The following is a 26,598-nucleotide window of genomic DNA, read 5'->3' as shown; positions in this document are numbered from 1 at the left end:
AAATGGAAAATAATGGTAATCTTAAACCATACCTAAGAGAAAAAATGTCTTGCCATGTGGTGAGCACCAACATTCCTGCAAGCGTCCTTGGAAAGAAGCAACTCTTGATGGCTTTTAATTTTGTCCTTATGCTAATTCCTTGCGTGACTTATAAATTGTTTCTGCACAGTTTTAAGCACATTATTTTTCGTCATAATCCTTTGTGAAAGTGGTAGTTCTCTGGATGGGAGGCTGGTTACAGGACAAGCCCTGGCATCATTGGAACTAACTATGTTCCTAGCAGGGAAGCAGCTGATGCAGGTGACGGTGGCAGCGCCAGGTTGGGCTGCAGGATACGCTGTGAAAATCTGCCACCCTTTAAGCCAAGCTATCCTCGTTGCAGTTTGGCTGGAATATGTGACTGGGGTCACTAGTGACACTAGCGTGCCAAGATACCTGACCTCTTCCTCAGTGCTGCCTTATGTGGAGCACCATTGGAAAGCGTAATATCCCATTGGAAAGCATGAGATCCCATTGGAAAGAGCGACTCCAGTGGTGCTGTGTCACAGATAAATCTACCAGTGCACAAACCGCTCTTGCAAACTGGCTGAATGTTACCTGTGGATTAAGTGTATTGGAACTTGCAATGACAGATCCTGATGCATTTGGCAATTTGTCTAGAAAAGTCCTATCCCAGAGCAGAAACAAATGTGAAAATGAGGCAGTATGTGGGGAGAGGAGGAGGAATTACAATAGCCCAGATGGTCACTCTGGAAATTGGGCACGCTGTGGGAAGACATTTGCAAGTTGTGAGCAGGAAGAGTAATGAATTTTTTAGTCCAAACAGTAACCTGTAGCCACATGTTTATGAACCTTACTCAGCTGAAGACTTCCTTTTCCAGCAGGACTTACGTAAGAGACCTCCTCTTACTTCATCTTACTTCTTGCATCTATGCAACATATGTATTTTTCATCTAAGGTGCTTGTCTTTTCGTTGTTGTTGTTAGACTTACTTGTTCTTTTTTCCTAAGCTTATGCACTTACGCAAAATACACTTCCAAGGAGAATGTTCGGCTTGCAGAGAGGCACAACTCTATATTATTAGTAAGTTTGTAGACTAGTTCTTTCATTTGTCAAAGTGCATCTCTGTGATCAGAATTTGCACATGATAATGGAATTGGCTTATCTTCCACTACAAATTTTATATAAATACTTGCACAATAAATTAGTAGCAATATTTTAACTCACCTGGAGTGTCTGGGCTGAGCTCTGATGAGGAGGTTATCGTGCAGATGAACATAGGGAAAGGGCCTCTTCTTCACTTTTCGGTCAAAGTTTGTGCATGCTTCTTTCCTGAGCTTGTATTCTGTGATGTGCTAGTTAGGAAGCAAGAAAAGAAGTATCAGAGAAAGGCCTTGTGCTGCCTTTGTCCCCATAAGCCTGCTCTTGTGGCCACTGCGTTACTTTAAAATGTAGTGATTCCTGTTGGTCTTGATGCGGCATCAGCTCGGAGACCATTCAGAGCAGCGGGCTCCGGCAGACGTTCTGCACGCCCGCAGTTGGGGCTGGTACGTGCGTGTCCACACGCACGGGCAGGAACCCGCGGTCTGCCGTGACTGCCGAGCCTCCTCTCCACACGTGAATGCTCTGTGCGGCATGTTCAGATTTGATCTAATCAGTCAGTCGTCTGACTTGAACTTCAGCTGTATCTAGCCAAGCCCGTGGCCAAGCCCGGCTTGCACAGATACCACCCGAACAGAGCTTGGTCTGCTGCTCGAGCCCAACCGCAGCGGCTTTGCACAAGGAAATCCCCCCTTGCTGTTACGGCTGCACAGGGATGACAGATGTGCAGACATGAGTCAGCTGCGGTAGGACCCAAACGGACCAGCCGTGCAGCTCGTAAATAGGGACACCTACCGAGGAGGCGTCACGTGGCACCCCATGTGTTATGCACAAAAAGTTGACTTTCATCGCAGACAGGATGATTCTTCAGGCGCTTGGGACCAAACCTTCACTTTTCTTTGCAGGCTAGGATTTCCCACCCTTCTTTTCAGCCAGTAGGGGTATTTTCTCTTGCTAAAACTGTAATGAAGAGGGGCTCGGGCGCCCTCGTTGCTGCGGGGCTGGGGTGCGCGCCTGGTACCTGCCTCGCAGCTTTCCCTGGGCTCTGCACACAGGCCGGGGTGTGCGGCGGGGAGACACAAAGGTCACTGGGCGCATGCACAGGCGCTGGGGAGAGTCCCGCTGGCAACGCAGACCTGCGCCAGGATGCTTCTAATTTCTGTCGGAGCCAGGGGTTATGCAAGCGCACAGCAGCCAAAGAGCTGGGTGGGGGGCTGCCTGCCAAGAAGGGAGCGGGTAAAAAAGAAAAAGGGGAGGGGAAGGAACAAGCAGAGATATTCCTTGGAAATAGCCTGCAGCTGGCTGCAGAAGTGCTCTGGTTTAGCCTAGGAGTGGGATGCTGTGTTTAGCTTATTGGGAAAAGCACATGGTGGCAGAAAAGACACAGCTTTCCTGAAGAAAAGCCTGAGTTGAGCAGGACTCAAGGCAGAATATTCACTTGCTTTGACTTTCTTTGAGCCTTGCTGGGTGTTAGTCAGGGTATTGTTTAGCAGTATCTAAAAAGCACTCATGCTTCCTGCAAATTAAAGTGATGGATAAAAACAAATCTGTTTTCAGTAGGAATCTCCCCTCCCAAACATGAGCTGTGAATTTTGTAGCCTGACTATTTTTGCTTGGTCAGAATTGATTCGGGGAAGGGGAGTGCAGCAGATGGTGCCTGCAGAACGTGTGGTTAGATGGCTGTGACTCAAATACAATTTCCAGGCTTTAGTGAATGAGAGGAAAAAGAGCTTCCTGTTTTTAGCAGCAGTTTTCCTAAAAGGAGAAAATAAGGAGTTTAATGTGTCCCTTTTTCAGGTCAGGAGATTGTGGAGGGCTGCGGCCTGAAGCCTGTCGCAGGTTCGTGGCTCTCCCCTGCTGCAGAACTCAAAGCGCTGACTCCTTGCTCGTAACCTGCAGCTCATTGCTGTAGTATTTTTCTCTATGTGTCATCTTCTGCCCCCTCACCTTAGACAAAGGAGGATGCCCTGGCCCATCACAGTGCAAAGCAAGCCACCAACCAGGGTGTCCTATTAAAAATGCCAGCGGAGGGACATAACTTGATGCTCTGCATTGTAGAGGACTGACTGTGCGTTGCCTACAGCTTATCACTGTGCTGCCATGTGTCTGCTTGTGTCTACGGGAAACGTTGGCATGTCCAAAGTTGGGGAAGTGACTGTCCAGAAAACAGTCCAACAATAGTTTGTCTTAAGTCAGTGTAAATGGAATTAAAAATATCCTGTGCTGAAGGGCCTGGATCCTGCCGGGACAGCTTGGAGAGCGGTTGCAGCGCAGCAGCTTTACACCTATTCTTCCCAGGCCTTCAGGCTGTGATGGCAGCCTTGGGCTCAATGCCTCCATCTTGCTCTTTTAAACTGGCTTTTAAATTTGGCTTTAAAGCTAAATATAGCTATCTTTCCTCTTGGGAAAGTATTGTAAAGTGAAAACAAGAGCAGGGGCCAGGTTCCCATCGTTCCTTCTCTGACGGGAGCTGGAGCCCAGTCTGGGCTCTGTTTGCATCTCTGGGAAGCAGCAAAGCTTCCCAGGATGTTTGAGTGTGCCAAGGAATCGCGCTTGGAGCAGGGGCTGCAGGGGGCATTTCATCTGGGCCTGTACGCTGTTCCAAATGCAGCAGCTCTCCCGGCAGAAACTGGACTGTGCTCGGGAGTGGTGCCGGTCCTTCCCGCTCTGCTCGGAGCTGCTCCCGCCCGTGTGCCAGTCGCTCTCCCTTGGAAATCTGTTTGGGAGGGCGGGCGACCACCTTGCTGCCCAGTTCTCGGCTCGCTATTTGCTCCTCAAAGATGGGTTTGTTGATTTATCAAAGAACTTTCACTTCTGTTTGAAGCAGTCTAAATTTAGCAAGGAAATACTGAGCTTCTCATTGCTGCTGTGCGCAGGGGCTCTTATTGAGGTTTGCAGATTCCAGGGTGAGGCTTTATTTGTAGTTATTAATGATGCTGAATATAATGGAAAAAAGTCAAAATTATTATTTTCTCAGGTTGAGAGCTTTAAACAGAAATAGCCACTAAAAGATATTAGATATGCAGACATACCTGCCAGTACAGTTGGTGCAAGACGTGTGTCTGTGCCCTTAAGTCTCCTTGCAGCCCTGGGGAAGAGCCTCCGGACCCCAGTCTCTCCGGCCATTCCTAAGGCACAGAGTTTCCGTAACTCCTCATCTTCCAGAGCAGTATTTTCTTCTTTTTCCTTCCTAGCAAGTTAGAGGGTTAAATGCCCATTTAGTGAACGGTTGCACATGGTTCTGAAATAAACAGAAGTAGCAAGTTTTTGTAGCTTAAAGCTTCCAGGAAAAGCAAAATTGCTTAAGACTAAACTTTCCATGGAAGACTCCAGAGTTTCAGATGCCTCCCCTTTAAGCACTGTTTCTAACCGCCAAGCCAAACATTTCACTTTACGGACCTTTTTGTCTTTCTGACCAAAACCGAAACCTTCCAGAGAGCAGAACACTTCTTCAGAAGCCTTCTAGCTTTAGCTCTCCCACCGTTTCTGTGCGGTCGCCTCTGAGTGCTCGCACCAGCAGGAGCTTTAGTCTGTCTTAGCGCAGCTGTGGATCTACCCTAGTACTTTTTTTCCTTATTGTAGTGAATTTTGGAAGCCAAAGTCAAAGCCATGTCTTTTTTAATCCTCGCTTTAAGGAAAGAACTGACGCAAATGCACAAAATGAAATGATGCAGTTGGGGCAGCAGGGATTTCGGTAGGCTTTCAGCCTGCTCCCTTCAGAGGAGCGCTCCCTTACCTCTCCCTGCTGTCAAACAGGGTTGCTTTGAAGCTCTTTGGAAGAGGGAGGAGGAGATGTCGTTGCTGTAGGTCAAGGTGAGCGCGAACACCAAAGACATTTAGCATTTACTCACGTGCTTCTTGGGAGAAACCCCAGAGTGGATGTCAAAGGGCTTGTATTAAGCAGTGTATTATGTGTGTTCAAACTGGTTTGGTCATGCTTTGTGGGTGAAACTTAATATTCACACAACAACTGCTGCAGGCCTGGTTTAACCACTGCTGTATCGGTGGCGTTTTGTATCGTTGCCCTGACACAGTTTCTGTGGGACACCTCTCGGGGCATCCAAAATTCCTGGGCCCTTGGCAGACAAGGTTGGTGACTTGAGTGAAATCTGTGGAAATTAAGGCTTGGAGGGAGGAAGGAGAGCTGCTGTAAGCCCAGGCTTTTAGTTACTGCGCTTAAACGCAGGCTGGCTTTGCACTGAGGCCAAATGTGTAGAATGTGCAGTGTGTATGTTTTATATATATGTGTATATATATGAAAATAATGGCATTGAGCACTTCTCTGTATCAACAGTTACCTATTTGCATCTAGGAGGCCTTATTAGTTACCATTTGCCTATCTATAACTGGGGACAGAGCTATCTTAGCAAGAGGAAAGTCTTCCTACTAGGGCAATACTCATAGTCGGTTTGGGATTTTTCCAGGACCAGCATCTAGCCCCGCATCCTGCTGCCAAGGCTGGCTCAGGTTTTTCGTTACATTTTTTACTGTTCCAATTGCCTCAGTTGCCAAGAATAACTAGTTTGTGGTTGGAGGCTAAGAGCTTTGAAGTTAATGGACTCCTCACAAGGTAAGGCTTCAAATTAAAGGTAGCAGGATCTGCCCATTAATTTAAGAGGGAAATGAGTGCCGTGGCAGCGGGATCCTGGGGCCACACAACTGGTCTCGGCAGAAGTCCCTGGTTGTATTAGAGCTCCAGTCTGCAGCGTGAGTCAAACTGCCCTTGCTGGGGCCTTAGCGAAGGGCCGGGTCTGTCCCTGGCATCTCACTAGGATCTTCTCGGAGGTCGAACGGACACCTACGCCAAGAAGGGTGGGCCCAGAGAGACCTGGCACAGGGCTTTGGAGGACCCAGCTTTCCATGGCAGCACCAGGAGAAGGTGGAGCTGGGAGCTGCCTCATTAGGCCAGTGCTCCGAGCTGCGGAGCAGGGAGCAGAGGAAGCAGCGCCTAGAGCTGGTGGCTCCTGGTACCGCGGTGATGTGCCCCGTGCCACGGCGCTCCGGCCTCGCTGCCCTCGGCCAGCAGGGCCAGGGGTGCTGGCTGCCTGCCCAGCTCGGAGCGCGGGGCTCGCACGCGCCCTGCGCTGCTCCCGGCTCTTCGTTTGCGCGGCCACATCCTTCTGCTAGAGCTCCCCTCTCCTCTTGCATCCGGGCAAGGTGCTGCTGCTCCGTCACCCACTTGGTGCAGCGAGGGCAGGGCACCCCCGCTGCTGCGGAGCCTTCGGCCTCGGCGCTGCCTCAACACCCGCAGGCCAACAGCTCGGGCTCGGCAGCTTCCCACGGCTCTGCCTTGGCCTTCCCTGCAAGTGTGTAGGGAAAGCAGATGAGGGAACACGTGATCCGGGGCAGCTCTGCCTCTGTGCCTGGGAATCGCTGGGGTCGAGGCGCTTGTCCTGGCGCGAGCTGCCCTCCCTGTGCTCCCGTGGGCCGGGCCAGGCCGGATCCTGCAGCAGCAGCGCCAAGCGGCCGGGAGCAGCGAGCGCTGCTGCTCTCCGCATTGCTGGAATTCTCATAAACGTGGAGCCTCCTCTTCAGCCACTTCCTGCAAGGGGCTGCGGCTCTAACATTTATCTGGCCCCAAACTTTGCAGTAGAGGATATTTTCAAAGCTTGGAATAGTCTAGAACTCCATCCTTCAGGAAGGTCTGCATGCACCTGACCCCCTTATTCCTGCACATAACCTGGATATCACGGCAAAACTTTAGTTCTGTTTGTTTGCTCTTTTGCTAGAAAGTTCAAATTCTTTTCAGGTATAGATCCTCTGAAAACAGGACTTGCTTTGGGTAGGAGTCTGTCCCCAAGGTAGGAATCGCTTCCCGTTTGGCCGCTGCGTATTTGGGATGAGGGTGCCCCTGCTGTGTATCGCACACAGTAGCTCACTTGGAGTGAATGGCTTGGAAGGGAAGATCTCTTCCCTTCCTGACTGCTGTCCGCCTGAAGGGCTGCCTGCCAGACCTGTCTAGGAATGGTGTGCTTGGGCACCTGCCAAATTTTGATTCTAATGTCATTTAATGTTGCTGTCGTTTTCCACTTGTGCTTTGTCCGTGGTGGCTGAAGGCACGGGGAAGGTTGTCAGCAGCACATCCTCAGAAGAAACCTGGAAAATTGGGCTGCACATATGCATTTGTGTCTTAGGGCTGGCGTGAGCTCTGCATCAGGATGACATGATTTATGTCACCTTCTAACATGAGCTATTATGGGAAAGCATTTTAATTCTGGGTGTCTGCACTGCTTTAAGCATCTAGTATTATCTTGGAGCAGGCTTGGTGCTCTCACCAATACTGGTATTTAACCCAATTTTGTGCTGCTATCAAAAGAAAATAAAAATAAAAAAGAAAATGAATGACAGAAGAGCAGCCCACCAACCCCTCTGCTTTCGACCTGCTCAGATGGGAGAATGAGGAAAAAATACTCCTTTAAGGGAAGGGCCTTGACAGTGCCCTGGACTGCCTTCAGCTTGGAAAATAAACGTCTCATTTGTTTTTGTCTCATTTGTCCGTCCAGGAGACGGACACACAGAAGTGGCATTAAAGCAGGGTGGCTGTGGCTCGTGCCATGCTGATGAGCTCTACCCTTACAGAGCACAGTTTAGCCTGATTGCTACCAGCAGTCCTCTATACTACCTGGTATTAAGGAAGGCGGGAAGGGGGTGCCCTCTCCGACTCGCGCAGCCCCGAGCTTTCCCTGCTCTCTGCTGCTGCCCCCCAGGAGCTGCAGGAGCCCCGTGGCAGCCCGGCGGCCGGAGGGATTCGGTCCCTCCGCACATGCCCAGAGGAGCCACCCCTGCCCTGCCACCCCTGGGACAGCCAGTCCTCCCGCTGTCATTTCAGATGCCCAAAGGCAGAAGGAGGGAGTTGCCTCTGGAATAGCCAACTTTTGACAGCTGGAGATTGTGGCAATTCAACACAGATGCAGGTACCTTTTTCTATATTAATCTCTTGTGTTTTGATGAGCTACCACTTGCCATCTGCCCTTTACACGCTCATCATATCATTATCTGTTCTTTCAGAGGCCAATTTAATTAGATGTTCTTTCAGTAGGTTTTAATCAAGTGTTATGGGATTGCTCTTAAATTATTTACAGCCATATCACCTGATGGAACACTTGGTCCTCTAAAGCCATCCCGCAAGTCGGGTGACGTACATGCAGCAACAGTGCAGCTGTCTTTATCTTAGGACCCCACTTGTGTTCGTTGGGTTTATCCAGTTGACGTTAGATGCACGTCAGGTTGCGTGCGCCCGTTTGCATTTACAGTAATGCTGAAAACAAAGCAGTTGAGGCAGCCCAAGACCAGAGCAAAAACTGAGCTCACCTGCAGTCTCTGCTGCCGCGGATCTCTCATGGCTGCCTCTCCAGGTTGGAGGGTGAGCTGTGTGTCCCTCGGAGCTCCAGCCCGCTCAGCAGAGTGCTGCTACGTGCTCTCCTCACACAGTTTGATAGAATGCAAGTGCTTTTCTGTAGGGGAAAGGTAGTGAAAGACAACACTTAAAAGACAAGGATAATAAATGGAGGAAGTGGGTATTTTTAGATTGCAGAAGGATTCTTTCTGTTTCTTGATGGAAGCCAGCGCCAGGAATTTTGAGAGGTGACTACTCTAACTCTTTTGGAAATGAGGTCTCATCCAAGCCTCGCGCAGGCAAATGAGATGCATGGCCAGGTGGACTGGTAAACTTATATCTCAAAAAAATAAATGTTGCTCGTAACTAGCTACATGAGTAATAGTGTTACACACGTTGCTCTGACTCATCCTATTGAGTTTCCTAGCTCATTTGAATGACCTCTGCATGGCCCATAACATAAGCAGATTAACCTGCACCAAGCTGCATCCCGCCAGAACGACGCTCGAGCCTGTCGCTGTCCGTAGGGATCCGGCCTGATTCAGAGTGCAAACAGATTTCTTTCCCCTTCAGTACACTTGGATTTAAGATCAACAAAAGTGTTTTTATTACACTCATGAAGGTTTAGGTTTCTGACCCAGTTCTGCACAGGGAAAGAGCTTAGTGTTTCGTTTACCAAATCTAACGTGGGTCCCAATCCACAACCCTTCTTCTCCTAGCTGGAGGGGCTCTCCCTGCCTGGTGGCTGCCACAGGAGGCAGTTGTTTGGCAAAGACTCTCTGGGGTTTGACCCAATTTGCTGCTTTTCCCCTAGAGTAAATCTGGTACCTGATCTGCCTGGTGTTTCTGCTTTCAGCTTCCAGATGTGCGCGTGGGAAGGCGTGTGCTCGCCTGCTGCTCTGGGGATGGCAGCCTCGCCACTCGCCCTTCAGCACTGCCGGTGCAGTCTGTGAAGCGACGGAGTCCTGTAGCTACAGTGTTTGTTAATGGTCAAGCTACCTCCATCTAATGCTGGCAGTGCTGTCCAGCTTCCAGCAAGCCAAAGACTTGTTATTGGTGCCCAGGCTTGCAACCAGGTATTACTATAGTGAGGAGTCAGGAATTGTGTGCAGCAGTGGCTTCAGCATTGCTGCAGCCTTGTAGTTGGTAAGTGCAGATGTTTTGACTTTCTGGACTTGAGGAGAGGGTGCTCAGGGAGGTCCTGGAAAGCTCCCGAGACCAAGAGACAGTTTAACGCGTCACTGTATTTCCTTGGAGAGAGTTAGTTGTCATGGCCCCTTTGTGAAGGGAAATACTGACTTGCAACCCTAGGGTGTAGCTGCAGGGATGTCAGCGTGTTTGGGAAGGCTCCTCAGAATGAGCAGCTGAGCTGAGAAGATGGACACGCTGCAGTTGCCTCTGCAGCAGGGGGAAGGTTGTCTGCACTTGGCTGCCCTTTTATCCTTCCTCATTCCCCAGAAGGGCCACAGCCAAGACGGAGGCATTTTGTGTTCCCAAGTGAAAGCCGGGCCCTGCACGGGCTCCCTGGCTGCTTTCGGTTCCTCTTCACGAGCGCGTTCTTACCGAATGCATTCACAGCTGTTCAGCGTGGTGCTCGGCGCTCTCAGCAAGCAGCGAGTGCAGACACATGTGGGAGAAAGTGCCTGCAAGCCCGGTGTTCTTCAGTATTTGGGAGACGGGGCAAAGGTGAAAGCTGGGGCAAAACAGAGCGTTATTGGTGAAAGTTGGGGCTATGAACTATGAACTTCTGCCATGGGGGTCACAGAATCACAGATTCTGCATTCTAGGGTCGCAGCTTTCCTCTTCCTGCAGCCTTGGCGCCAGCGATCCGCAGGTGAGCGCAGGTAGCGTGGGAGCGCTCAAGGGGTGATGGAGATGGGCTGCTTGCACTGAGCGCTCCCCCAGCTCCCCCTTCCCGCGCAGGGGTTCAGCGACGGGGCCCCGGGGCCGCGCGGGTGCCTCGTGCTGCTCCCTGCGCGCCCGAGCTCCGTGTCCTGCAGCGCCCGAGCGCCGCTGCGGGTGCAGCTGCGGGGGCAGCGGAGCAGCGATGCCGCAGGCAGCGCACAGCCCCCTAGCAGCAGCACCTGCAAGATCAAAGGGGAGCAGAGGTTGTGGCTCCCTCAAGTGCTCCAGTTTTACGCTTTGTTTAGCAAATACTAGTCTGTAGCAGCCATTAATTAAAGTTCTTTGCAGTTAATTACGTCCCTCCTGCAAAGCACCACTGATGTCATTATGTGCCCAAGCCAAGATCAGCAGCTTCATTTGTGGTCTTTCGTTGCTTTGGGGAGACACCAGTTTGGATATTGTGCTCCAACCACTTCTGCCCTATTTAGGGAACAGGGGTCACATCCTGCTCCGTCTCTGTCCCAGAATAAGGACTCCTGCTCTTCCTGTTATCTCACTCTTGCTGCTCAATACCCTGCAGAGCAGCAGCAGGGTAGGAAGAAAACCACAAAACTCATTCAACACAAAGTCACAGAAATCCAGCAACTCACTAGCAATCTTAGCGTAAAGTGGTAGAGCCTGAAGGCAATTCAGCTCCATAACTTTGAGACAAAATCAGGAAAAGGCACCAAGCAATACCTTTTGCAACAGCACTCCTGCCTTGAACAAGAGATTCCTTCTCGTCTTGGGTTAAGCCTGGGCTTCTTCCACCAACCCTTCATTCTTGCTGCCGCAGTGCCGGCCCCTGCAGAGGGACAGTCCTGGTGTTTGAGAGAGGACCTGTGGCCCATTTCCCACCACAGGTAAATCCCTCCCTCTGGGGTGGGTGACTGTCTTCTCCTTTGTTCCTAGCTGCATTAGCGTCAATGTCTCAAATGCCACAAAAACAGAGCTTCCTAAATTTCACAAATCTTCAGCATTTTGCAAACAGGGGACTTCAGCGAATGCTGCTGCTGCCCTGCAGACTGGGAGAGGGGGAGTGTTTTGGAGAAGTGGCTGCTGAGCGGAGGCCGCGCCAGGCGCGCAGGGTTCCCCGCTCCGTGCGCGGATGCCAGGCTGGGCTCCCTGCGCTGCAGCGGGACGGGGTGGCGGCACCTCCTGGATGTGGCACCAGGAGCCACGTGGGGCCGTGCGGCTAGGGAGGGCTGCTCATTCCTGTGTTTCCTGCTCCGGCCCCAGTGCATCGTAGCGAGGGCCAGGAAGCAGCTCGCTCCAACACTGATGAAATCTCTGCTCGCACTGCCTGGCAGAACATACCGAGTTTTTTCTTTCTTTTTTTTTTTCTCTGAAAATCTGAAATAGGGAGACTTGCTTGGAGCTCAAAAGCATTTTGTGCAGACTGGGTTTTAGTGTGTTTTGTTCTTTCTGACAATCCCAAACTATCATCTTGTAACAGCTTTGATAAAGCTGTTCTGCTCTTTTAAAAGATGCTTTCAGAGAATGTGGCGACTTGCCACATTTCAGTTAAGCAATTTCCTAGTTTATTTTGCTTTTCCTTTTTTTTTTTTTTTTTAAAAAAAAAAAGGTGCTTAGCCCTGTCCCAATTTCTACTTTCACTGCAGGAAGCACAAACCCTACCACAGCAGAGAAACCCCAGCTCCACCGTCCCAGCACTTCCACATTGGAGGTGGCTGCTCTTTGGGAACCGTGGAAGGTGGGTGCCGTGGCTGCTGTCTGCTGATTCACTGTCCAGTGTAAACATTTCCTGATTGTAAACAGCCTCTCATTATTTTCTTTTTTTTTTTTTTCTTTAATTTTTACTGACAAGTTTCTGTAGAAGCAGCCCTGAGCAATAGCCTGGACTGGACGAGCTGCCCTCATCCTGAGCACGGCTGCCTTGGTGCTTGTGTGTGACACCTGAGAAGCCTTTTCAGGTCTCTTCTTTCATGTGGCTGGATTTGCTTTTGCTTCCTGCAGCAGACGTGGAAAGCAGCCGGGCAGCGGGATCCCTGGGATCCCTGGGAATGCTGCCCCTGCAGACTCCGTCCTGGGAGGGGGGAAGGAGCGTGCCCCTGTTGGGGCAAGGAGCGTGCCCCTGTTGGAGCACGTCCACGGCAGCAGAGCGGGTCTGAGCCCTGCCTCACTTCTCAGCAGCAGTCGTGCGGCGCTCAGGGGATTTGACTAGATGACCAGGCGGGGTTGGACTAGATGATCTCTGAGGTCCCTTCCAACCTTAAGCTTTCTGTGATTCTATGATTCCAAGTGTTCGTGCTCACTCTGGCCTGAAGAGCCCCTTCCAGGTTTGTCTGGTCTCTGATGGGGACTGGGATGTGCAAAACCGGCGAAGTTGTCCTGTCAGCAAGTCCTGCAACCCTGCCGGGGGGGTGCATGGTGTGTGGCCTTCGGGGAGAACTTCAGTGTCTGTGCACACCTTGGGAGGAAAGCGCACGCATTCCAGCTTCCAAACTGCTTCCTGAGCCAGGTGAAGCAGAGCACCGCTAGCTTTAGCATCTTACACTGTGCTAGAGGGGGTCCAGGTTTGCAAAAAAGTATTTTCATTGATGCCAAAGCTAGTGAGGTTTCTTTTGAAAAGCTGAAGATGAAATACGTTGTTGTAAATGAGAAACCATGAGTGATCTTCGCTGAAGTGTGGAGTGGTGTTGGCTGCAGTGAAAAATCTCAAGACTCAAGGAATGAATTTGTATCCAGTGCTGAGGATCATCAGTTCGCAGGCAGAGAAATGCAACACAGGATCCCTTTGTCTTCCTCCCCCTTCCTTAGGAGGGGGCATTTCCATTACAGAGCAGCTTGCAGACTCTAACAATGGCTTTTTATTTTCTCCTAAGCAGGCATATTTTCTTCTCTTTTCTGATTGCTTTCACTCAGCAGTGTCCTTGCTCTGATGCAGTCATTTAAGCAAGAGATCAAGCAGGAATCCTGAACCCTAGAGGCTGCTGAGCTTACTCATCAGTGGATAATCAGAATTACTGCAAGATGAAAGTAATAATTAAGCATACCTATTGCAGAGGAGGAGACAAAGATGAGGATGAGTAGGAAGAATGGTTCCTAAGGAGAATGTGCAGCATGAAGGATGTAAAAGCTGCAAATGCATTTACGAAAATCTTGATTCAGATCTATCCAGCAGCATCTTTTCATTGCTTTAAGGCTCCTTTACGCACACCTCTAACGACGTCTGATTCTTTCTCAAAGGCTTTCTTATTCCTAACCAAAACTTCAAGCAGTATAGCACTAGTAAGCTGGATTTCTATTTTTAAATATCAGGTTCAGTGCCACAGTCTGCCCGTCTCTGCTGAGCTCTCGTAAGCGGCCCGCTGCCGTTGCACGTCGCAGGTTATAAGGAAGGAGAAGGACTTTCAGTTTTAGTGTGTGCTGCCTGTGAAAGCTGTGATGCTCGAGCGGAGGATGGTGCCCGGGCTGCGTGGGGGGCTCCAGCCTCGGCAGTGCCGCATTGCTGGAGCGGGGCCCCGGTGAGAGCCGCGCCAGCCCCCACGCTACACGGGCCTCGGCAGAGCTTCTCAGCTCCGTGGAGCAAAAAAGAAAAAAGGCAAGAAAAGGGGTAGTGCGTGGCCTCCGAGTGACCCAGAAGGGATGCTGTGTGCATCATCTGACAGAGCAGAAATTGCACCCTGCCCTCTGCGCAGCGGCGCTTCCTGCGTCAGCCTCCTGCAGGGCCGCAGGCTCCAAGGAAAATCCAGCCAGCTCTCCTCTGTGCCCTGTTGCTGATTTTTTCTTAGAGCTCTTTGCTGTTTTGCTGGCTGTCCCTTGGTGGTGCCTCACTGCTGTCTGGTGCTGGGTGCTGTTCTGCAGGCCGCATTGGGCCACGCATTGAGAAACTATTTCCTTCACCATGCAGAAGCGAGGCCGGCGAGGCAGTGCATGGCATGACGAGGGCAGCGGGATGCTGCTGCAGCCGTGGCTGGCGCAGGGGTCATGCGCCGGCACGAGCTGCAACCGCGGGGCTGCGCGGCCACGGCGCCCGCTGCGGCGGGAGGCGCCTGGGCTCGGCGGCTCCTCGCGGTGCTCGGCTCCCGCTGCAGGGCACTGCCCGCGCCGGCCAAGTGCCCCTGGCCCCTCGCGCCCCCTTTCCCATCGCCAGTCCGCGGTGACTGCGAGCAGAGTGTCCTCAAGGACGTAGGGCTTGTCTGTACAGTGGCACTGGGGACGTGTGACGTGCAGCCACTTTCACTGAGCGCCGGAGCTGACTCAGGGCGCCTCCCCATGCGCTGCGCGGGGCCTTGCTCTCCTCCCTCAGCAGGTGGGGACACGGCTGCAGGGCCCTGTTTGCCGGAGGTTCATAGGGCAGCTCCTTCCCCGTTAATTCCCCTCTGAAGGAAGATGTGTGATCTGCATTCCTCTTAGCCACATGTAAGAGCAGGGTCCTACCTTGATCTGGGCCTTCGAAAGCTCCAGGGAGCAGCTTGCTGAGCTACCCAGCACCGCCTGCTCGTGGGCTTGCAGGCACTGGTGTGCCCTCCTGTTTATTGTCTCCTCAGGTGCTCTCGGGCTCGGTGAGATTCCATCTCCAGGGGCAGGGAACTGGCGGCTCTGGAGGCCTGGCTGGTTATTTTGTTTTACCCAAACAAGTACAAGTGTGGCTGCTTCTTCCTATACATTCTGGGCCCATTTCTCCCATTTGCTGTGGCGGGACTTGAATGCAAAGATGTCAAAATGCTGTAAGCAGCAGGTGGATGTGTGCATGAGGCCCTTGCACCTGAGCCCCGTGCTCGAGCAGGGAGCAGCTCCCGGCCCTCGGCCGTCCAGCGCAGGCAGCGGTGGCTCCGGCTGCTCCGCGTCCCCTCCTGCCCCCGTCCTTCCCATCCCCGTCATTCCAGGTGTCGGCCCCGCTCTGCTGCTGGGCTCCTGGGGAGATGCCGTTCAGGCAGTGAAAAGGTTACTCGGGGCTTTATCTCTCTGCCTAGTTTGTGGTTGGAGACCTGTATGTTGTTTGTGGGTTTTTTATGTGCGTCACTGAACCCAGAAGTTTTATTATATTCTCAGAAGAGGGTTTTGCAAGAGCTCAGCTATTAAAGCCAAACCATGCAGTTTAGTGAAAAGTCTGAGCAGGAAGTACCAGAATGAGATTCATCCTAGGGGAGAACGTGGTGTATCTGGGGTGGAAGAGAATGCAGATGGACTATTTATAGGAATAGAGGAAAACAACTTGGGACGTGAAGAGTGAACGCATGGAGTTAGCATGGGAAAAGCAGACGTGGCCTTCTGAGATGCTCAGATCTGCGCTGCCCGGCTGCTTTTCCAGTGAAGAAGAAATGTTTGCCATTGAACTCCATGTTGCTGTGCATGCTTCATGTTGTGTCCTTCCAGGAGCTTGTGCCATGGATTGGCCTCACTACGTGCTTGTATTTGCAGCCCCATTGTTTTAAGCAGTACAAAAGGAGTGAAGCAGCGGCGACGCCAGGGAGCTCATGCAACACGCAGGGGCGAGACAGTGCGGCCTGCGGGGCAGGGGACGGTGCCAGGTGCATGTGACGGAGCCGGGCGCCCAGGGGACCTGCCTCCAGTGCAACGCTCTGTGTGGCCCTGTGGGCAGCTTCTTGTCTTTACTGTGATTGCGTTTATATATAGATGGTAAGTCCACCCACCTCCCACCACTGGATGGAGCAGAATCCCAACCCTTTCCCTGCCGCTGTCACCGTGTGCTGGGCATGGGATCGTGGGCTGCTTTCAAGGATTTGTGTATCCCTCGTGCTGCTTGTATGTAAGTTTGGAGCTCCGTGCTGACATCTTGTCCTTCCTGCAGGAAAATGAACTCGCTTGTTAGGAGGTCCTGCGCTAAGCCAGCAGATTATGATGAGATGGAGGAACCAGGCTCTTACTTTTACACATAGGCCTGTCGCAGCTGGCTGCACCAGTTTCAAAATGACTGTGCAAACAACCTTTCTTCTTTCCCGAGGTGCTCCGCAGCCCGGAGAACGCCCCGGGACGGGGACGGGTGACGTGGGGCAGCGGCAGGAGCGCAGCATCCTGCATGTGCCTGCAAGGGCACCAGGCGCTCCTTGGAGTGGCCCCACAGCCTGGACGCCTTGCTGACTCCTGGCTCTTGCCCCCGGGGAGCAGCAGGGCAAATGGAAGCGAAGCAGTTGGGAGATACTTTGCAAAGTGTCTTCAGCTCCTTTCTGTCCTGGGACATCCTTGCCTAGCCAGGAGGAGCAGCCGCGCGAGGCCGAGCGAGCAGAGGGGCCTGGCGGAGGTTGGCAGCTCCCCACATACATCGTGCACGGCCCCAGTGTGGCCTGAGCCACCTCGCAGGGAGCAGCTGCCCGAGACAGGGTCTGAGTGAGAGCGCAGGCAGAGGGGCTGAGCAAGGAAGCACCATCATCCCCTTATAAAAGAGGTACCGAAACCAAGAAACATTGAGAGGGATTTCCAAGGTGATTTCTGATCGGTTTTATGCTCCAAAGTCATGTTAGAAAGTTACGGTTAGAAGGTTCCTCTGGTTTCAGCTGGGTGGTCAGTCTGCAAATGCAAAGCAGGGGCTGAGGCTTCCAGGATGCAGCAGTCGTCTAGTGCAGCTGCCTCTCCCAGGAGTGGCACTGCTCTGCAGCCTCTGTGCGCTATGTGAAGGGTCTGAGTTACCTCTCTTGGTTGCATTAATGCATCTCAAGCTGCACAGCGCTGCTTGCTGCACCCAGAGCATTTGGCAGGCAAAGCGGTTGAGCTGCCGGGGAGGCTCTGGCTGTGGCCGCGGTGCCGTGGTCGCGCAGTGCCGTCTCTGCAGCTGGAAGCCCTGGCGGTGTCCAAAGGGGCAGGGCGCAGCAGAGCTGCCCGGCGCAGCCAGGTCCCTCCTGCTCATGCATCCCGCAGTAGCTGTGTCCCTGGGCATGTTGTGTTCTCACCCACGCAGGGCCTCGCTGTGTTAGCCAGCACGTGGCCCAGCCCATTGGCTACACATTCATGGGCTGCCCCCGGGGCACAAGGGAGAAGGAGAATTTTCCTCTTTCAGTAAAGGCAGATGAATGGGGAGGGCCAGTGGGGTTTGGTTCTTGGATTTTTAAGTCCCATCCAGGGGAGGTTGGTCCCGTTGCCTGGATTTCAGGGGTGTGTAGAGGTCTCCTGCTGTATTGCTGGTGAGTATTCACACCACTGCTTACCGGCTCATCGGGCTGTGCATCCCACGGCATGAGCCACTGCGCGCCCGGCTCCACCGCGCTGCCAGGACAGTCACTGGCAGGTAATGGGAGGCACTGATTCCAAACTGGTGTGCAGCTCCAAAGTGTTGTGCTCCATGTGGAGGTTACTCCTGGAGATCAAAGGCCATAGCCATTTCCCTTCCCGTATCTGATGCATCCTTTATCTGGAGAAGAAGGGAGTGATTAATTTTCTTTCACGCGTGTAACTTTGGTGGTTTTGTTTGTTTTTTTCTTTTTCCCTTTTGTAGTCTGGTCCCAAGTGCTGAAATTCCTGGTTGACTAACGGCATGGTTTGGTTTATAAAGCAGGGATCAGTAACTTGCTTTGAGGCATTGTTTTGTTAAGAAGTTTTTGAAGCTTAAGTCTGCCCAGGGGAACGTGTGACAGAGCGAGAAGGCTTTGGAGAGCTTTTTCTTTTTTGATAAGCAAACATGGGCGCAAATAATATTCCTTTTGTGGTTGTGTTTCCTGTGCCTGAAGTGATGATTTCTGTGTAGTGCTTTTGGCATACGATGGTCAGGTGATAACAGCTTTAGTTTTTGTTCTTTTTATTCTTGGCTTTGTAAAAGAAATGTGTATCAGATAAAGTGCCTGAGTCCTCGAGCTGTTGGCTATTCCAGCCTTACTGAACTCGGAGTCTAAACGGAGACCAGATGCTAAGGGTATAACAAACATGTGGGAGGAGTGGATGAGAGGGCAGGAAGGCCTGCAGGTCGGAGCGCAGCGTCCACAGTTAGACACTGTTCCCTGTGCACGTGCGTCGCTTTTAAACCCAATGTCACTGATCCTTTCAAGCGGCTTGGTTGCCCTTGTGCACTTTGGCAGCAAACCCAACCACTGCAGAGCAGTTTTGTGGAGGGGAGTTTGAAGAAGGGGCCTGCGGGGTGGACCCAGGAAGGACCCCGAAACGTTGCAGAGCAGAGACGCTCGGTAGAAGGAACCGTTTTGCTCTGTGAAGGCTGCTGAGGGCTTGTAGTGCTGTATGGCCCCCTCACCAACCCGCATCCCCTTCTCTCCTATGGAAGTTTGAGAGGAGGGTGACCCATCCCAGAGGATTTAACTGTTTGCTTTTTGGGTCCCAACAGGTGAAGCTGATCGACTACATCCATAGACAGCGGCAGTGCAAGCTAAGCGTGCCCCTCAACGACAGGACTGCAGAGCTCAACAGCTACCCGCGATTCAATGACTGGTTAGACATTGTCAACGTGAGGAAAGAAGTTGTGCAGGTAAGGGGGAGACAGCCCTGGCCACGGAGCCTCCGCGCGGGGCCGGCGGCTGCTGCTCGGCTCCCTGGCCGCGGGGCAGCGTGGGCCTTTGGTGAGAGGATGCTGCCTCCCGCACGCAGGGAGTGCGGGAATGCTGCCCTCCCACACGCAGCACGGACAGTAAATAACAGCACCCAAGCAGAGCTGCATGCCTCCTGCTCGCTGCGGGCCTTACCAAGACCTCTCCTGCCTGCAGGGTCCAAGAAGGCACCACAAAGAAGGTGGTAGAAAATAACACAATAACACAGTCCCATGCAACCTTCTCAGTGCTGTACTAGCCCAAAAGGGAACTGCAGTTAGAATTTTGTATGCTGACAAACATAACAAATGGACAAAAATGTTAAAAGTTGTTAAAGCTTAAGATTTTTCTCACTTCTGAAAGTTGCATGTCATAATTATACATCAGTGAAGATCCAAAGAGAGCCAGTAGCTCCAACCTCTCTAAACTTAAATTGACCTAAGAGTGGCCAGAGTTTACAAGTTTGGCTCAGACTGATGGTTCAGAAACTCACACAGCACTCGGACTATAAAAACAAATGGCTTGTGCCCAGTATCCGCAGCAGTGCAGAAGTGGGAGGCTGTGGTCTGAATCCGGAGTGTGTGGGAGTCGTGCTCAGAAACAAATCTTTCTCTGTTACATCCCCCTGCACGGTGAGTAAGGGCTGTGCTCAGCCTGGTATCAAAGGGCATTGCATCAGTGTAAAAGAATGGAATGACTAACTCTGCTCTGGTGTTTTGTGTGGTGGCAGACATCAGATGTTTGTGCTCACTGACCTGGCTCTTTCTGGTCTTTACAAATTCTTTACGGTATGATTCTTCACATGCAGATCACTCCTGACCACTACAAGTCCCTACTGCACAAAATAACCCAATACTTCCACTGGAATCAGAAGTAACCAAATAAACCAAGGCCTCCATGTCCTCTGTCTGACACACTTTTAAAAGAAGAGCCTGAAATCATGTCCCTGTTAGGTGATTGCTGGAAACCCCAGGACTGCAGGGCACAGATATGAGATTGCTCTCTGGGTCTGGGCTGTGCATGACTGGGTAGTGCTCAGGTCAGTGAAACATTAATGGCAGCGTTAGTAGAGCTCAGTCCACGGAGGGCTAGCAAAGCAGAAAGGGGTTTCTGCATTCTGCTGCCCACTCTGGTTCTGCAGACCACGTCGCAGTGTTTCCTTTGATCTTTGCAAAGATTTTCCTAGACTTCAACAGGAATCCGCTTGTAAAAAGACTGCATGAAAAATTCAGCACATGTGCTGAACAACTGCAGATTGCTAATGTTAACTGAGCAGATTCTGGTGAAATAGGCTAAGTTCAAGACTTAGTTTTCCTTTTATTTACTAATATTAATGTCAGATGTGATGCCTTTAAATGGAGGTTGCCTTGCAGCCCCCTAGCCAAGGTTGGCCGGTGGAGTTGGAAGTGCAGGAATGGCAAGGAGGGAGAATAGCATCCTGGTGCTGTGGCCATGGGGCTCCAGCTATTGTTGGTTTCTAGGGTTACTGGAATTGCCTGAGCCTGCAGGAATGTCTCTGAGCTCGGTGAAATCCTCTGGTGCCGGCACAACCAGGGAGGAGGCGGGGGAAGGACGCTCAGACCACATCCTGCTAACTCAGGGAGCAAGTGCTGTCTGGCCCAGCCCACCATTTGTGCGGGCACCCGCAGCAGCAGCTTTAAGAGGTTAACTCTTATGGAGTGGCTGCTCTTGGCTTTAGCAGCGCCGCCTGGGACGTGCCTGGGGAGAGCGGTGCTCAGGGAGCTCCTCAAGAGCCGGCTCAGCAGGTGGATGGTGACAGCGGGGACACGTGGGTGCCAAGCCTGGCTCTGCTGCCGGTGCACAGGGTGATCCGGGGGAATGACTGCATCTACAAAACTCAAATAATCACGGTGGCTTTGCTTCCAAATGCTTTCAGAGAGCACTGTAGAGAAAGGGAGACCCTGCAAGTGCTGCAATAACACTTGGATGTTAGGTACCTACCCCTCTTGTCTGAGAGACCTTTAGGTTCTGAAACTAGTGAGAAAAGTTGTCAAGTACTTGAGCACTGTCCCCTACCTGATCCTCAAAGGCCTCCAGCTGCATCCGAGCCCAGCCGGCGTGGGGGCGTGCGCAGGTGAGAGCTCCCAGCGGGGACACCGCACCTGTCGGGGACAGGGATGGGTGAGAGGCCCGAGCTCACGTCTGCTTCCTTTTCTAAATGATCCCTATTCCCTTCGCATTTCCAGAGCTGCTGGAAGGAACATTTCAAGATTTATTCCAATCTCTGACATAACACCTTTGCAGACAGCCTCATTGCAAGGAGCTCTTTAGTCCAGCAATTACAGAAACAAAGCAGCCTTTCTCACCCTCCCTCCTTCTCCTCCCTCCCCTCTCCCCCAGCCCGCTCCGGAATAAAGCTCCATGCCAGGAAGCCCAGAGGCGCCCGGCTCTCCTGTCAGAAATAGAGCACCAGCTCTAATTTAGACTATCTGCTGACTCCCCAGGTCCAGAGCGAAGCCTATTTTTCACTCGGCGGCTTGTGGCAGACGTCGTGAAGCTGGAAAGCTCTTGCTGTTACAACTGCTGTCTTGTTGGGCTCCTTTCTCTCTGTGAAAAATCTCTATATTAAGCAAGAATAATGATGGCTTGTAAAGTGCTTTAGTTCTGGAAGCGATTCCAGTGTGACCATGCAGTGCTTGTGGCGCTGGGTGACGGCTAGAACGGCCGCCAAGGCGGAGAGCAGCGGGGCCGCGGGGCTGCGCCGGGCAGAGGGCCCCCTGGGCGCCCGGCCCGCACACCTGCAGGTAGGTGCCGAGCACGACCGGGCTGAGCGGCTGGCTCGGGACCGCTGCGAGCGCGGGGCAGCACAGCCCTGCAGCCACCGGCCTCCCCTACCCTTCCCTTGCTTTGATGCCTCTAACGGGCTGCCGCACAGATCGCGGAGAACGGCGGCTGGCACGAGCAGGTTCTGCCTTGGGGACACACTAATTTTGTTCTGCAGTTTGCTTTTCAAGTGTTTTCTAGAGAATGATGGTGGTGTTTTGATGAGGGGCTCTGGAAGTCAATTAGCACTGTGTATGTGTAGCTCATTACAGAAAATAATGCCTAAAGACTTAAATGTGGTGTCCTGGGAAAGGAGATATTTGAACTGACAACTACAGAAGGTAGGACAAGGAACCGTGTGGACAGGGAGCTGTATTTAAGTAACCTAGTGGTCTCCTAAGGATGAAAGTTGCTCTGAAAATGTGCCTAGGAAAACACACTGCTCTGGATGGCTGTTCTCACCACTGACAACCAGGGTCTGGACTCAAGCGGGCAGTGGGAGGCAGGAGGCTGGGAACAGGGTTTGTCATCCCTGTTGTCTGTGTGCTAGGGGGGTCTCTTGCACATCCAAGTTACCTGGCTCTGGATTTGGGACTTGTCTCCCAAAAAGAAGAGAGGAGCAGACAAACTCCATCGCTTTATTTTCTGTAGTACATAAAACACTTCTCTGCCTTTGCTCTTTCCAGAAACTTCAGAATTCAGTTTCTTCTCGCTTAGAATTTGTCACCATCGTAGAAAGTAATTTAAGAAGTAGCCATCTCCTTATCACGCTCTGCGACGTGTCTCAACCAGCCTTGCTCTGTGCAAAGCAGGGGTTCCAGTCAATCAAGCCTGGGAAGCTGTTTTTAGTGCAGCCCCTGCCGTGTATGGGAGGGGAAAATCCCGGCCTGGTGTGTGCAGAACAGCCGGGGCCACCGCTGCTGGGGCCACCGCCTCCAGAGTCACTGCCACCAGGGCCACCACTGCCGGAGCCACCGCCGGCTCACCTAGGTGCAGGTGACACCGCGCACGGGTGGCAGCTCTGCCTCGCAGCCCTTCTGCCGGCGGGTGTAGGTGCCGCCCAGCTCACAGAACCGATCCCTGAGCACCTGCTGGTGGCTGCGGGAGCTGTGTTGTCCGAGGTGCTGTGCAGGGAGGCGGGAGTGGTGCCCGGAGGGGCCAGGGCAGCGCTGGGTGCCCCAGCGTGGCTGCGGGACAGGGCAGCAGTGCCGGGCGCTGCCGGGCCCTGTGGCCCGGCTTGACCTGCTCGGGCTGTGGCCCCGGGATGATCCAGACACTTCACGCAAGAGGCTTTTCCGTAATGCACATAAACTCTCCAGAACTCTAATACAAGGGTTTTTCAGTGCCTTCCTCATTAGACTCTCTAGAAAGCCAGAGCAGAATAAAACCCAGCAGAACAAGATGTTCTTAAACGCATCCTTACGTGCTCTGCTCAGAGCTCCCAGCAGGAATTAAGCACCTTATGTAATGGGCTTTCTCTCCCAGCATCTGCGTCTGTAGGGGAGGATGGCTGGTAGGTATTGATTTAAGAGGAGGCACGTGGGGCCCTGGCACCTGCCTGGCTGCATGGGAGCAGCGTGGGACGAGGGGCAGGTCACACTGCTTTTCCTGAGCACTAGCAGGAGCATTAGCCCTGTAGGCTTCACTGCAGGAAGGAATTTTACCAAAAATAACCCATCCTGTGTGCTAGGTAGCAGCATTTTTGCCTTGTTTCAAGGATTTAAGTTGGATACCAGACAAGATTAAAGCCCTTCTTACACTGCCATGAACTCTTCTCCCTGGCTAATTCAGAGTAACCTTTGGCTGGCTTCTCGGCTGCTCTGTGGTTTGGTTTCTCACTTCTGAACAAGCCTGCTGTGGAGTGTGAATGTCTGATAAGCCAGGGGGTGTAGAAAAGTCCTTCACCTGCTCTGAGAAGGGATGATTTCCTGCTTTGGGCTTTTTTAGCATCGTTTAGCTGACTAAGACATTAGGTTCTGTGGCAGCTGCTGAAATGACTGCAGGCTCCTGCTTCCTGCTGTTTAAGCTGGCCGCCCGCCACTGCAGCCCTGGATACCCTGCTGCCCATCCCGGGGCAGGCACGGCGGGGAGGGGCCTCAGCCTGGTCCAAAGGGGCCCAAACTCCTGGGGCTGCCCCGGAGCAGCCAGAAGGGCCGTGGAGGAGCCGTGTGGCCCGGGCCTGTGCGGGCCGAGCAGGCAGGAGCGCCGGGAACGCGCAGGGACCTCCGTCCCGGCGCCCGCGGCAGCTCCTGCACCGGCGGCTCTCTGCACCATCGCGGTAGCCAGCGCTGGCCAGGGGGTTGTCCCAAGCCCCTCTTGCAGGGCTCGGGCTCACCAGTTTTGGTTAAGCCACAGCATATGTGCAGCACGAGTGGCTGTTCGAAGAAAGCCTCTTAGTGCCTCCCTCCCTGCTTTGGAGGCTTATTTCTCCTGTCGCGTGTCATGGGGGCTGGCAGCAGGTCCACAAAGTCTGAGCTCTTTCAGCTCAAGGTCACTGGGATTGTTTAAATATAATCTCCTTTTCTGTACTTATACTTTCCTACAACTTGCTATTCTGTCTTTCTAAAATTAAACCAGTGGGTGAAAGGGTGGCTGGACCCTGGTGCAGCCCCAGGACGGATCTGCCGGGCAGGCCCCAGCCCCTCACTCCTTTTCTGACTCCCTTTGAGAGCTGCAGCAAGTCCCTGTGCAGAGGTGGAAGTGGTGGCCGAGAGTGGAACAAGAGCCACGGCTCTTAGAGCAGGGTCTCGGCCTCGCCGCCTCCTTTCCTGGGGGAAGCTCTTTGTTGCTCCTGTTGTTTTTTTTTTTCCTGCTTTTTGTCCAAGTGGAAGTCACTTGGGAACAAGCTGTCTGGGGGGACTTGTTTTTTCCCACATCTAGGAGGTGCAGATGTGCAGGAAAATGGACAATGTGGGTCTGGGGAATCTGTACCATTATTATTCCTCTAATCAGTTATAAAAGAAAATGAAAATGTACCGCACCTTTGCTGAGCTCCGGCTGCTCGGAGCTGCTCTGCTCCCGGCGCTTTCCGTCCTCGCCCGCTCACGTCGGCTGCACTTTGTGTCTCCTCCTGGCTTGTGACCGAAGACATGGGTGCATTTCTCAGACTTACTGCTGTCTTTCTTGCTTTTTTTATTTTCCTTTGCTGCATGATAACAGTCACCTAGAACAGAAGGTATGCGATTACTGCGGGTTACAGCGTGCCGAGCTCTGGAGGTTGGGGCTGTTTGTAGCACTGTCATAGCTGAAATTAAAAGCCCTGGGTGAGGTCCCAGGTGCACAGGTTTGCATTAAGAAAGATGTGCTTTTAAAGGACGCACAGCAGCTGATTTACAGCCGTTAGAGCTTGTAGGGAGCTCTAGGTATCTGTACGATTTCAAGCTTTTTCCTGTCAGTGAGACATGCTTTTGAGTTTCCCCTTTAAATAAAAGCCTGGAAACCTCTATTACTTCACATGATCACGGGAGTCGGAACTGTAGGAAAGAGGCCAAATGTTGTGAAATTTGTGATCTCATTGTAAGAGCAGGCAGCAGGGAGGTTTGTTTAGGCAAAACTTTAAGGGAAATTCCTGGGTATCTGGGCTATGTATCCTGGGTTTGTTTATCAGGCACAATTGCTGCACTGGAAACACATGAACTGGGGAGGAGGGAGGCCCCAGGCCTCAGCTCTGTCTGGAAATAGCAGGTCACTGCTCGCTTTCCCATGTCCTGAATGCCTCGTGCCCGCATGGTTTAAACCCCGTCATCTGGGGGCTTTGGCACGTGAAGCCGCACAGGGAGTCTGCGCAAATGTCTCTTCAAGCAAGATACGAGTAAGGTGGGTTCTCCAGTGGAGAAAAAATGGCTTGAGGAGGAAACTCTTTATCAAAACATTACATATTTTTAGTGAAAGAAACCATTTTCCTCACTGTTTTTACTTTTAATTTCTCTCCTGAACAGCTAAGTCTATCTATTTATTTTTCCCGTTTTCTTACAACCCTGTTTCGTGACTGCTGCGCGGTCACGGCCACGGTCAGTGCTGCCCCCTGGCCCTGGGGAGGCACCACCAAGTGAGCGGTCGTGAGCCCGAGCAGGCAGCAGCACTGCCCAAAACGCAGCAGAACGGCCGTCTTTATGTGTACATATGTGTGTGTGCACATGCATAACTTTATTCATACATTTGTGTGTGTGCATGGGCGTATCTCTACATATATCAATGTATCTTTTTTTCTGCAGAGAATCCCAGAAGAGCTAACCTTAGATGCCTTACTAGAAATGAATGAGTCAAAGGTGAAGGAAACCATGAAGAGATGTGGTGCCAGGGACGAGGAGTGCTCCAGACTCAACGGGGCCCTGAGCTGCCTGAGGAAGGTGACGGAATCAGGTACCAGCTGCCTCGTTGTTCTATGAGATTTGGTCCCCAGTAACTCCAGCCCCATCCTGTTCCCTTTCACGAGAGACAAGCTGCAGAACCCCAGACAGTGCCATGGCTTGTCCGTGCCCATGGCTTCGCTCCTGTTTCAAACCTCTTCCCACCTGCTGTCTTTCCTACCGGCTGCTAGAGTCAGGAGAATCGGTAGCCAACCACCAAGAGCAGATGTATGTGCTAGAGTGAACCCAATCAACCAGAAGCTGCAGAAAGGAGAGGGTTGTATAACTAGAAATGTGCATGTTCAGCATGCACATGGGGCTGGAGAAATATTTTAGATGCTAAACTCCATGGTGTCAGAATGCTGTTTCACCTTCATCCCCGCCTCCTCCTCAGGCTGTTTCCAAGTGCCTGCAAATTCAGGCTGGATGAGGGGGTTTCTCACTGCACACTGGCACTGAGGCATGTCGCACCTCACACTGCAGAGCACATCCATCTGTCTGCAGGGTGATGTTTCCTGTTGGTGTTATAATAGTTCATACCACCCACAAGTCATGAAGACTAGTTAATGGAAAAGCCAGCAAAACAACTCAATTTCTTATTTCCTTTTTGTAGTCTTTCTGTTTTGGGCCATCAGATATTTTCCTGGTGTACTGTGGCAAAAGCAGCTGCTGTTCAGGAGGCAAGGCAATT

The 26,598-nt window shown here is 52.2% G+C and overlaps 1 protein-coding gene across 4 annotated transcripts in view; it reads left to right on the top strand.

Annotated features, from left to right (window-relative positions):
* KSR1 (kinase suppressor of ras 1) overlaps window positions 1–26,598 on the top strand; it is a 45,533-nt gene that overhangs the window by 1,972 nt on the left and 16,963 nt on the right. For all 4 annotated transcript variants that reach the window (XM_026047854.1, XM_026047853.1, XM_026047855.1 and 1 more), the window contains exons 2-3: window positions 18,576–18,716; window positions 25,773–25,920. In XM_026047854.1, the coding sequence (XP_025903639.1) occupies window positions 25,812–25,920 (109 nt within the window). In that variant the 5' untranslated portion in view covers window positions 18,576–18,716; window positions 25,773–25,811. The remainder of the gene's footprint in view (window positions 1–18,575; window positions 18,717–25,772; window positions 25,921–26,598) is intronic.

Source organism: Nothoprocta perdicaria, unplaced genomic scaffold, assembly GCF_003342845.1.
Source record: "Nothoprocta perdicaria isolate Ctin4 unplaced genomic scaffold, notPer1 scaffold_50, whole genome shotgun sequence".
Taxonomy (NCBI): Eukaryota; Metazoa; Chordata; class Aves; order Tinamiformes; family Tinamidae; genus Nothoprocta; species Nothoprocta perdicaria.
The sequence above is the reverse complement of the archived record's forward strand: the minus strand, read 5'-3'. Positions and strand labels throughout refer to the sequence as shown.